Here is a 13,676-nt window from a genome sequence, read left to right as displayed (position 1 = left end):
GGCTTTTCACTCCAAAAAGTGGATAATGCATTCTATTTTATTTTTAACAAAGTTTATTAGTTTCTGATTCAAAGTTTATTAGTATCTAAGTGTATTTTAATCTTCTGTTCTATAAGAAAGTATTTCTTACATGTAAATACATCTGACCTGAAAAAAATAATCTGTATAAAGAAATTGCTTAAGAAACAAAAAAGAAATGTGATTTTTTGTTATGAGATATGTATTGTAAATAATCAGAGGCAAAATAGCGATATAATTATAAATTTAATAATGTTTAAGAATCAGAATTTCTTTAAAAAGAAATTTACCTTAGTTTTTAAATTTAAAGTGAAAATTAAGCATGTCATCCAATCCTGGAAACAAATCATAATTTTAGCTAGTAGCTTTTACAACCCAATCAATGTAGTTTGAATAAGTTTTGTAGGAATCATTCGAATAAGTATTGTAAGAATCAGTTTGAATCAAAATACTTTTTAGAGCTTAAATATTTTAAAACCAATTTTTTATTGTAAAATACTACTGAAAATAGAGTTTTTTATCTTAATGTCTAATCCAATATTACTGCTGTTGAATGAAAATGGAAAATTAAAGCAACTCAGTTAAAAAGTCTAAAAATCAAATTATTTTAAGTGAAAAGAAGTATTGTAAAAAAAATTTCTTCGAGATACGGTACATTTCTAGGGATAAAATTGTTCACAATTATCACAGAAAAAAGAATTTTAATTTTTCAGCTTCATCGATTAGCTATATAGTTTTATTCTTCTAAAAAAGATAATATATCCAATTTTTTTTTCTTCTCATTATTCCATTAAATGTCATTTTAAATTTTCTTTCCACAGAAATATTTCAACTCATAGTGTTTTCAATACAAAATAGATTCATTTGGTTAAAAACTCGTATCTTAATCTTGTTATCTTTTAAGGTGATATTTTACAAAATAATTGATTTTATTTCTATTTAAAAAAATAAGTAAAGTAAGTAATGAACTATAATTTGCTATGATCATTAGATTTTTTTTTATTTTTTCTAGTTTGAATGAATGTTGTTTAAAAAAATATGTATTACTTCAAAAAAAAATAAAATAGAAAATAATTGTTAGCCTTCTTTCAATAGAAATGGATGCTTGCATGAAGGTTCTTGGTATTGCTTTCTTGTTCTGGAAGGTTCTTGTTTTATTTATTTATTTTTTTTTTTTTACATTGTCTTTGATATTCTTTTCCGCACTTGTTAAGTATGTTAACTTGTTTCATTGCTAATGTTTATTTTTTGAAGGTATTAATAAAGGAGTAAAATTAGCAACAAACAATACATTAGGGCTATAAATTTGCTACATAATGGAACAATAATGGTTTCAAACAAGCTTAGCAAAATAAAAAAAAATTTTCATTCTGAGCACATCTAAAACTGTTTTAAGTTGCTGTTTGTTACATCAAGAAAACAAAGTAATATCTTTTTTATATCTTCTCTATTTCCCCCCTTTTTTTCACAAATATTAGACACATTTCCTTTTCTTTGAAAACCAAATATTTATTTTTAATAATGTTTGTTCCACGCAGATGTACGAACATCGCTTCAATGCCGATTTGATGGCAACCCTTTTGAACATTCCACCCAGTAAAACTCTGCTGCGACGACACCTCACTACTCAGTTCAAATTGGTGGTGGGCCCTGACACGATACAGAAAAAGAGAGAATCGGAGACCCGACCCGATTTTGTGCCGCTCTCTCCGAGTGCCAAATTCAAGGTGAGTACATTCATCTCTAAATTCGTCCATATTGAGGATGGTTACTTTGTATAACAAAATATCTCCTCCATCGCAAATAATTTGGTGAAATTAAAATTTCGAAAAATGCTGCTGAAATGGAATTCAGTAGTCTGTTTATAAAATTTAAGCTATTGAAATAAAAGTTGTATATATGTGTTCATCAAATCAATCTTTCACCACTTAACAGAATGTGATGTAGAATTTTTTTATTATTATTATTCTCTCTCTTACAGAAAGAAATTCTTTTTTGTTTTCTGTGTTCTTTTCTTGTTTTCTCAGTGTAATTATCTCTTATAGAAGTTACATGTACTTACACTATGTATTATTAATTATTTTGTTTTTAATTTCTTCTTTATTTGAACGTATCTGATTTCAGATATACATTCATATTGCTTGGGCTATATTAATACAATATCAGAAAGCACTGTTTTAGCGAATTTAATTGCATGAATTAAAGACGAGATTGTATTTTTCAAATGTTGATTTTTCTAATTTTTATTCGTTATTTTTAGTTTTTATAATTTTTCTTGAATTTATGTTCTTTTTATTTTTTGTGTTCTTTTCTTGTTTTCTTTGTATATCTAGTTTTATATATATATATATATATATATATATATATATATATATATATATATATATATATATATACCTGCCAACTTGTAATCTCTCCAAAGATGATTTATCCCAGTGTTAGTAAGATTAAAATTGAGTTGCATTGTTAGGCGACCTTTCTTTGCATTTGGCGTAAGCTTTAACTCACCAGAGTGAGATTATTATTTATTATACATTCATATATATATATGTGCGTGCGTGCATAGAATTTATTTAAATGTAGATGTGGTCAAAATCATTTTGAATTACATTTATAAATACAAGGAATAAATACAAGCATACATTTTACTACCTCTTTAAATGTAAATATAAAATTTTACACAAAATGCGTATAAATTGGTAGGTAAGTGTATATATATATATATATATATATATATATATATATATATATATATATATATATATATATATATATATATATATATATATATATCATGAAACTTGTGTAAAGTTCATTACTGAAATCATGGAAATTTAATTTTCAAGGAACCACCAACACCATATCAAGCTTATGGTTTATAACCAGCCATAAGCTTCACTTCCTAGATCCTTAAAATTGAATACTTATTAGGGGTTAGTCTGAAGGACCCCCCTTCAATCAGTGACATCAATTATCGAACTCCCATCCTTACCAAAATTCCTCACAGGAGGGGAAAGAAGGCAGGAAGTACATTTCAAAGGAGCTAGTTTAAAAGTGTAGATACAAAATTAGCTATTTTTAACTGAAAGATATTCTTTCTCAAGTTTTTTTTTTAAATTTGAGTATTTTATTTTAACATATTTCAAATCTTACAATATTAATTATCAAGGAATAAAATATTATTTTCATTTAAATATTTTAATTTGTTTTAAATGTTTAATCTTTATGTGTTTAATTTTAATGTTGAATCTTTTAATATTTTTCTTCTTTTTTCAAATATTTTTTGTGGGTCAATTGCTTAGCATGACAATGATAGAAATTTATTTTTATAATTTAGAATCAAAGTTTTTTTTTAATATTTTTTTCATGTAATATTTTTTTTTTTTTTTTTAATATTTTTCTCATATAATCAAAGTTTTTTTTTCAGGTATTAAATAAATAAAATAGAATGTGTTTTCTACATTATATAATTTATATTATATTGAGAATTGTTAAATAAATATGTTTAAATGGGCCAAAACTCGACAGATTTATATTTTTAGGAGCCTCCTTTATGTGGGAATAGCTGATAAGTTATGGTCCCAATCATTTAATCAGGAGATAAATTAAAAATTTGAATCTCTAAATCTTATTTCCCAAAGTTGGAATTTACTCTAAAATAAGTTTGTGATGTAAGTTTTTTTTAAAGTTTTTCTCGTTGTAAAGCACACATTTTAGAAAATATTAAAATGTGTAATTTTAAGGGTCAAATACTAAGATTGCGGTGATGCTGATGAAGATGCTGAACATATTTTTCTTCACTGTAGTCTCTATGCGAGTGCCCGAATGAATTTAAAGACTGATTTGAGACGTCTTTCAATTTGTTGGCCACCTGTCTTATCAGAACTGGTCAAAAGTATTGAAAGTCTTGCGGCCTTGCGGAATTTTGTTTTTAATGTAAATTTGTAAATATTCCTCCTTTTGTTTTCTACTTACAACTGTAAGCCTCATGCTATACTTTGTGGTGCATGAGGAGTTTTAAGTCGTTTAAATAAATAAAAATAAAAATAAAATACTAAGATTGAAATTATTAAAATGATATTTTTGCCATATAAGATAATATCGTTTAATGGTAAATGAAAAATATGAAAAATAAGGAAAAACCATTATTATCATTTATTTCTTTGTTATCATTATTCATTTGTTATCATTATTTTATCATTAATCATTATTATTATTTATTTTAATCATTTATTTCTTTGTTTATTTTATTTGTTTATTTATTTTTTTGCAAAATGTTTTCTTTGAATGACTGAATTTTATTAATGGATGCAGGGAATTTTTGATTTATTTAATTTGTTCTAAAAGCGTGATAAAACATGTAAAAATAGTGCTAAAATTGTTAAAAATGGTTTCAAATTCATTGTACATGTCATGTTTGTGTGCTGTTTTAAAACTTAAATTATTATCTTCCACTGTTTTTTAGTAGAATATCTTTATTTACGTTAGGAATATTGCATTTTAGTACAGAGTATTTTTCTATTTTAAGATCAAATGTTATTCGAGTAAAACGTTCTATACATCTCTTGCTTTTATAGATTTTTTCCTGGGCTGAGAAATTAGAATTTTTAAATAAAAAAATAAAAATTGAAAACATATTAAAAAATAATAGCCATAATGCTGTTGTAAAGTCAGTTCTACTTTTTCAAAGGTTTATAGAAAAATACTTCGGAAGAGATTTAGAAACAATTTTCTTTATGAAAATTCGAAATTATCACTATCCAAATCTAACTCAATCAATGACTAACACTTATCAATTACATTAAGTTTTACTTTAATGGTTTCATTTTAATTACAATGATTCTTCATAACTTTTTTTTTACTGAACATTGAATTGAGTCATGTGGGTTTAACAAAATTTAATTGTTCAAACAAAAGTTTATGGTATTTACTTATAGTGCTTTCTTTTTTTTTTTAAAGTTTTTAAAAATCAAATTCAAAGTTTAATTCAAAATGTAATAATGAAAGCATCTATTTTTTAATTATTAATTATTTTTAATTGTAAACTTCCCATATATATATATATCAGGGTTGGCAAGGTTTAGGACAGAATGGATTAATCCACGGTTTAAACCCTGGTTTAAACCGTCCTGTCCAAAACCCCTTTGTCCAAAACTGTCTTAAACTGTCCAAAACCCTTTTACTCAAATTATGTCACAATTTTATCTGAACAATATTTAAGAGGCAAAATAAACATAGAACTAATAACATATTGATAATTAAATATACCAGAGAATATTTGTTTTTAAAAGTATAATGTTTTATTAATATTGTTTGACTTCTCAATTTAAACAAAGAAAGATTAATCAGTAATCAAGTTCAATTGGTCCTCTCATTCAATAGTACATAACTAAAGTTTGGCCTTGCCATACAGGTTAAAATATTAGGGACTAAGTGCTTGGTTCGTCATAAACAGGTTTATTTATCTATAGTACTATTCAAGAATACTTTTATTTCATTCATGTTCAATTCTTTTAGCATAGTGGTGATACATCACCAGTGTCAGTAACTGAAACTGATGTTATGCTCTTCAAAACTGTTAATACATTTTTCAGTTATTTTGTATTTTCAAATTAAACTAATATATTTATATTTAAAAAAAAAAATTTTTTTTTGAAATAGATGTCTTTTTTATCATCCTGTGATGCAGAAATTATAGCATTTTTTTAAAAAAATATTGTGAAAAATAAAAGGATAATTTTTGAACAAATTTAGTATTTTTTTTAAGAAAAATTATTATTTTTTAATATTGCCATATTTATCCTTATGCAAAAATATTATTTATCAGTATTAAAAGCATATTTATATTTAAAGGATTAGTTATTCACTTTTGTTGTTCAATGAATTGTGGAGCTTCAAAAATTATAAACCTTTTCCTATTATATTATATTATTTTCTTTTAATAAGTTATAGTAAATTGTTTAAAAAATATCAAATATTTATTTATACATGTAATTATTATGTGTACAATGGTTACACCTATAGAATTTTTACCTTTTACCAAAGTTCAAGGTTTTGGACACTTTAAGACAGTTTTACCCACTTTAGGACAGTTTTCCCCAGTTTAAGACAGTAAAATCCACGTGTCCTGTCCAAAACCCCAACCCTGATATATATATATATATATATATATATATATATATATATATATATATATATATATATATATATATGTATATCGAGAGAGAAACATTTCTGCCTTTTATTATTATTTTTTTATTTACGAATATTTGTTAATTTTGTTCACAAAACATAGTGCATGAAGCATATCATTGCCTCACACTAAATTCATAGCCATATTCCGAGTACAAATTTACTTTGAGAATAATGACAAATTATTTATATATGCATTAAGTGCATTCATTGGAAGTTATTTGTTTTTTATAAAAATATACCTCCCAACATCTCTCGATTTATCAGGAAATTTTCAATACTGATTGAGAATGGTAGTAAATTTTACAGTTTAACATTAAACTTGATGTTATAAAACTCCTTTTTATCTCCTTTTTTTTACATAAAATGTGTTGTATGTAAAAAAAGGAGAAAGGGGGAGAGAGAAGATTATCACCTTCGGCAGCAAAAAACATTAAACATAAATGTTTGAGCAATCACATCTATAACAGTTTTCAGTTAAGTCTGAATTTCAGAGCCGAAACGAAAAATTAATAATTGCAAGATTTTCCGTTGTCTAATATATATATTTAATTGTCATTTTATTTGTAATTCCTATTTTATATATTTCATTTACCTATTGCAATTCAAATTAAAATCTAATTTGTAATTAGTTAAAGAGTTAGCAAAAATGTTTGTTTCATTTCAACATAGTTTCAATTCATTTTAAAATTAAATGGTTGAAAACATATGATTTGCATTTGGATATAAAATACACATTAAGTGCATTCATTGGATTCTTGAAGTAGCTCTAAAGAATTTAAGTATAGCTTTCTCAGAAGCGATTTTTATAACCTTTTGTAATCACGAAATCAATTCTTGTAGTCTTGTATACCATTTAAAGTTATAAGTAATTTCTAGTTACATCATAATAAATATTCAAATACATATTCCAAATTGAATGGTCAGTTGAGTTCATCAAAATTTTAAAAAAACATCTCATCATTACTTCGTGTTTCAGTTTTGTATTTCAATATTAAAAGCAGTTTTTTGTTCTTGTGCTTTTTATTTTACAGATTTTTCACCTGATGCTTATGTTCTTTATCCTTTTTTTCTAAAGGAACTTGATGCTAAAGCAATTTTTTTCTTTTTAACATATATTTAGAAAGGTTTAATGATGTTTACTTAAAAATTAGAACTATTACATTTCAGGATTAATCTATTCTTCCCTTTATTTTACGCGTAAACTTCGCTTTGTATTTTAAATCAAATTGAGCTGAAATTCTCAGCTTATATTTTTACTCTTTTTCGTTACATTTTGGTAAGCACTTATTAGACATCTTAAATGCACAGTCAAAATGATACAGTCCAAATTGCTGTAGACTATTAATTGCATTCATGATTCATCATATTCATTATTTAAATAAATAATAACAATCTGGGAATAATAAAATGTAAAACTCATTGAAATTTTTTCTATTTAATATCACTTTTAGTCAATATTTATTTTTCAAATTTTTTTTTTCAATTTAATACAGTATGACTTTACAACAAAAATATTTAACATAATTTATTTGCTAAAAATATTGAGAGTGATTTTATGAAAGGCTTTATTTTGGAGAATATACGGCTTAGTTTTACTATTGTAGCTGCCAAACTTCGCTGGTACTACAAGTACTCTAATTATCCCCTCTGCTCCATTTCTCAAGTTTTGTCCAGGTGCATTAAATGTGGAAGAGTTCAAAGGTTGTTTAACATCTCACTGTTTTCCCCTTTTGCTCAATATATGTTCCTTCCTTATAACTTTTGGACACACTCAGAATACTATGATATGTGTTTTGAAATCAGGAGAATTTATGCATCCACTACAATATGCCAGTAACTAAGTTTGTTTCTGCAACCTTTGAATTTGTCTGTATTCCATGAAGACACTTTTGTGTAGCTGTTCTAAAGAAATGTCTTTTTTATTTTTAGAATGTGAAGAGGGGTGGTCCATTCTCTCTGGGGAGGAAAAGGAATAAAGTGGAGTATGTGTGTCCTCTGAACTTTGATATGGGATCATCACTCTTGATGCTCAATGACAACAGAACAGAAGAAGAAAAGTTTCTCATGAAAGAGGTGAGATTTCAGTGGTGTCCTATGTGTCTCTTGAATATTGAAATCATTTTATTTTATTTTAACCGGAGTTGAACAGCCCACCCAATTTTTTGGGGTTTATGACTACTCATGTTTAACTCCATAGCCTTGTCATTTTTTGAATCCAATCCGGAAGACTGGAGAACTCCCGGATAAAGTATGGGCAAAAATTTGCCTTTAAGGAGGACTTTTTGATGGAGCTAACCCGCAATTGTGTTACCTGGTGAGGAAAACCACAAAAACTTCCCATTCACTAAAATTAAAAGTTAAAATTTCTTTTCCAAATTCTAGAATCTATTGCTCCTCAAAATTTAGTCAATTGAGGCAGCATAAGATTTGGTTTATTTTTCCACATTAACAATAAAGGCAGCAGACATTTCTAAAATTTTGTTCTTAAGTTTTAACAAAATACATTATTTTTTTACATGTTTGTTTTTTAATTAAACTATTTGTGGGAATTTTTTTTAACAAATTTTGGTTTATCATGGAAGCATGAGATCAGATTCAAATGATTTTGTCTTTAATGAGTGTAGACTTTTCTGCATTACCACTAAAAGATTTGAGATGAAACTGTTATTTAGTTCTTTTTATTTTACTATACATATATGAAACGGATATGTTCAGGTAGAGGTAGGAAAGTCATTTACTAAACAGCAATACTATGATAGCAGTAATGCAATAATATTTTCTTCTACTTAAGACACCTTTTTTCCCTAGAGCAAAAACTCTAAAATCAATCACATTTTCTATAATAAATTTACATTTTTGAAAAATAATTTAGAGTTTTTTGAAAGCTGTAAACTATTCACTTAACAAAAGAAGTTAACATTTTGGATAAATATCCCATTTATAGAATTTTTTACTGTAGGAAATTTCACTGAAGTGTTTTAAGTAATTAGCTTATGAAATTTTTTTTTTAAAAAACATTAATGTAATGTGATTCGTGTAGTGAAATGTTCATAATAATCATCTTGAATTATGTTTTTACTTTTTCAGATGGTCTTAAAGAATGAAACTGTTTTGGAAAATATGCCTGCTTCTAATGTGTGATGAAATCATCCATCAAAAGATTCACTTCATATTTTAAATATTTTCTTAATGGCATTTTTATTTCATTTCACTGTATCATTTTTATTCTGACATGACAGTGATCTTTTCCATTTCCTAACAAATTTTTCGTTTTTTAAAATGCTTATCTATCTTAAAGAGTTTTAAAACTTTCTTACTGACAGCTTATAACTAATATAGAGTGTAAAAATTTTGTAAATAGATTTTAAAAAAATCGCATCATTCATCGTTTTTAGCAGTTTGATTTCACTATTTGGTTGATGTACAAAGCAGAGAAAACTTCCTGAAATCTTGCTTGTTGTTATTGTTAAATATTCATCTTAAAGACATTGTTTTCCCCTTTTGCAAGGCTGCCAACTGCTATGCATTTTGCAGAACATTTATGAGAGTTGTAGACTATCTAAATCTCAGAATGTTTGGTTATTTTGCCACCATTTTAAAATTCTTACCACGAATCAATTGGAAGAAAGTGGCTTTTTATGCAAACTTTTGAATCTTTCACGTGTGGGGAAAAAATGACTTGAATCAAATTGACTACAAAAATCATTCATTAAAACATAAATTTTGCTACTACTAGAAGAAATTTTCCACAAAGCAGAGAAAAGTGGCATCTCTGGTTCTCGTCGTACAACAGTCCAAATATAACTTCTTTAAAATGTGTGTTGCTTTTTTAAACCCTCCAAAACTAAGATTTTAGAAGGGACGAAGATAATTTAATTTGTTCAAGTGTGCCTGTTCGATTGAAAAAAAAAATTTTTTTCGAAATTTTAAATAGTCTTTGATAACAAAAGTATTTTTATAGTATATTTAAAATATTGTCCACCTGAGAATCTGTGTGTACTCATTTATTGAAACATCATAAAATGCAGAAAAAACTGTCTGCCTTTCTTAATGTATATAATAATATAACTTTCAGAATAGTTATTTTTGCTTAAATATAATATTTAATTTTTACTTGTTAATAATGTTAAATGTGTGTAGTCTGGTAGAGTGTTATCCATTATTTTAATTTTTTTATCCCCTACAAAAAAAAGAAGAAAAAAACTCAGAATTAAAGATGTTTGTATTTAAAACATTTCAATTACTTTTTTAGAAGGGCTCACAAAGGGGGACTGTTATGAGAATATATATGGGAAAACAAAGATATGCAATGTCTTGTATATATATTTTTATTTTTCAATTAAGTATGAAACATAAAGTTCTCAAAATCTGTGAAAATAGTTTTTTAAAAAAAATTCTACTTATCTTCTTTTTTTCTGAGACTTTTAAGTTAGAAATGGAATAAATTATGTGAAATAAGAAGTATATTTTGGATGGAAAATACATTTTTATAACTTTTATGTGTTGAAGTTAGGTTGATGAAGTGAAGATTACTCTTATTAATAGATCTAGATAGATTGTAGCTGTAGATACAATTTACTTAAAACACCATTTAGAAAAAACAAAATTTCATGTTAGTAGAAAACTCATTCAGAGATAAATACCCCCCACACACACTCCGTTCCCACACACACAATGGGTTCTTCAAATAAAACAGGGTTGCCACAGGCGACTAAGATGCAACTATTTTTGGCATGAGGCGACTATGGCAACCTTTTTTGCCTGAAAAGGCTGAAAAAGCAACTAATTTCAGGAAGAGGAGACTATTGGGAGACTTTTCTGTACTCCTATTGATGTTTTTTTTAGCATAAATTGGGGTCAAAATCTGGGTTCAAATTGGTTTCTTAAAAAATAAAAAATGTCGAAAATTTTGATTTGCAAATTTGAGTTTTCACTTTTTAATTTGTTGAATCTGCAGATTCCTTTGTAAGTTTATATCGTTTCTCGGCCGTCTTTTTAATGGTTGTTGCTTCGAAATTCCGCATGTAATAATAATAATTTTTAATATGATATTACGATGTGTGAATTTCGAATTTGAATAATCATTTATCACACTATATATGTGTATATATATATATATATATATATATATATATATTTCCTAGATAAATTATTGATAAAAGGGAAAATTGTGCTAGAACATTAACGTTTATATAGAAATTATAATATTTGCTACCCTCTTGACTCAATGGATCGGATCATGGTATCTGACAATTAAGTCATTAACAAAATTTTAGTCATATTTTGCTAGGCAACTATTTTCATGCTTTAGGCTACTAAAAGCAACTATTTTGTACATTTTTTTCCGTGGCAACCCTGATAAAATGATTAATCATAAGTATATTTTTATGTGTCGAAAGGATATGTAAAGAGTTTTTTTTTCTCACATAATGCTACAAGACAAATGAAAGAAGGCTCAGTAGCCCTGTTGCATGGACGGGGGGGGGGGGACAATTCAAAATGCGAGGTGCATAAATGAAATTCATTGCAAAATAACTGTATCTATAATGTTGTAGGTGAGATTTTTATTTTGGACACAGTTAAAAATACATGTTTAAGAGAGAACGGACACAAATATTTTTTAAAAAATGTACACGGATTCCGACAAATCTCTTTCGTGAAAAATTGATTTTTCTTTTTTAAAGAATATATTAATGGATCCAAATAAATTTGAAATGCGATGTTGTTCATTTGTCTAAATAATGTAGCAAAATTTTTTAAATAATTTTTTTTTGTTGAAAAGATAGTAGTAGTAGTCAGTTTTTTTTAAAGAGAGGTTGTTAAGGCTTCTATAAATTTGCAATAACTGTTAATAAATTCACGTTGTATGAATCAAGATTTTTTTTAGAAACCACTTTATAGTATAGTGTTTTGAAAATGAATGATGAATTGTTACATACATAATATACTCAGGATTTTTTCTCCCTTCTAGGATGAATGCTTTCGTGTTTAGCAAAATAAGTATGAAAATCCTCATTTAGTTGTTAAAATTCGGTTGAACGTTGAATAGGTGTTCCCATTATCTTAAACACGACCGTTCGACTGTGTTCAGAATAGAAAAAAAACTCACCTACGATGTCCAAGTATATAAGAAAACTTTGTTTATAACTGTGTATTTATTATTGTGATTACTGTTTATACACACAAACTAAAACAGACATTCAGAAAAAGTTCGAGTGAGTCGCCCTAAGGTTGGGATGGAGTCATAGAATATATTAGTGTTCTTTTTTTCCATGATGTGTTTTAATTTGGGGGGGGGGGATGAGAAGTATGAGAAGGATCTAAATGATACCACGAAACTCACTCAGAACTATTCTACCTGCTTGTTACTGGTCACAGTATTATACTGTTTAGTTATCACAAGATGAGCTCTCACTGAGGTGGTCGCTCGTTTTACAGAGGAAGTGCCAGTTTTTACTCTTTCGAATTAGTAGTGAGAAGACAATTAAAGTGTCATCTCACTACCAGAGATCAGATTTCTCAATGGCAGAGTTCTCAGATTTTTTTATTTTATTTGTTTATGTTTTGCTGTAACTTGTCATCATAATCCATTGCTTTAGCGACTGCCAACAACAACTTTAGTGTAGGAAGCTGATCTCCTGATAATACCCAACAGTAGTTATGACGTCGATGATTTTATAAATAAAAGAATTTAATGACTTTGTACGTAGAAAATAATGTGTGACCAGTGAGTCTACAGCATTTTGTACAATCTATAACATTATGTTGCAACCTATACAAGCTGTTATAAATTTCTGATTTTTATTCTGCAAAAATTGTTGCACTGTAAAGATTCTATTTTAAACCAAAAACTGTATTCAAGATATTTTAATAAACTGAAAGTTATATGTTTTAATTTATTTGTTGTATACCAAACACAAGCATTACACTTTTCTAAAAAATTATAAACTCTACTCAATTTTTTAATGGCTTGTGGGATCCGTTGAAAGTGCTTTTATTTATTTATTTTTTGTTAACATTTAAATCGTCAAACTTCCAACAATATGTTTTATAGTCATGCACCTGAAGTGAATGCAATAGAAGGATCTCTTAAAAAGAAAAAAAGAGCTTCATTTTATTGTTTAAAAATTTTACCGTTTAATATTTAAGAATTATTTTGTTAGATTATCTTGGTACTATTTTTGTACACTCCATTGCCAAATTATTAGACGCACTATAGGATTCTATGTAAAAAATCTTAGTTATCAGGTGTAACTATACAGCTTTATTGTTTTTACGCTACTGAAACCGGTTTGCACTTCTTTACGTTTGTCTATCAATGGGTTAACATTGTAATGCTATACGTTAAAAATAAAAACAAATAGGAAGTCTATAAAAAATCTCTTGAATTGAAATCCACTAAATGTATGTCTAAATATAAAAGTATTGCCCATAAACTCGTGCAAAAGTGCGTCTAAACTCAA

The 13,676-nt window shown here is 26.8% G+C and overlaps 1 protein-coding gene across 1 annotated transcript in view; it reads left to right on the top strand.

The window, feature by feature from the left end:
• LOC107456787 (liprin-beta-1) overlaps nt 1-13,108 on the top strand; it is a 55,087-nt gene extending 41,979 nt beyond the window's left edge. The window contains exons 18-22 of the mRNA XM_087165024.1: nt 1,557-1,745; nt 8,143-8,286; nt 9,301-10,872; nt 11,536-12,385; nt 12,691-13,108. Of these exons, the coding sequence (XP_087021150.1) occupies nt 1,557-1,745; nt 8,143-8,286; nt 9,301-9,354 (387 nt within the window). The 3' untranslated portion in view covers nt 9,355-10,872; nt 11,536-12,385; nt 12,691-13,108. The remainder of the gene's footprint in view (nt 1-1,556; nt 1,746-8,142; nt 8,287-9,300; nt 10,873-11,535; nt 12,386-12,690) is intronic.
• Nucleotides 13,109-13,676: the final 568 nt, after the last annotated feature.

Source organism: Parasteatoda tepidariorum, chromosome 5 (genome assembly GCF_982258835.1).
Source record: "Parasteatoda tepidariorum strain Cologne lab strain chromosome 5, Ptep-v5.0, whole genome shotgun sequence".
NCBI lineage: Eukaryota > Metazoa > Arthropoda > Arachnida > Araneae > Theridiidae > Parasteatoda > Parasteatoda tepidariorum.
This window is presented reverse-complemented; position numbering and strand designations above follow the sequence as displayed.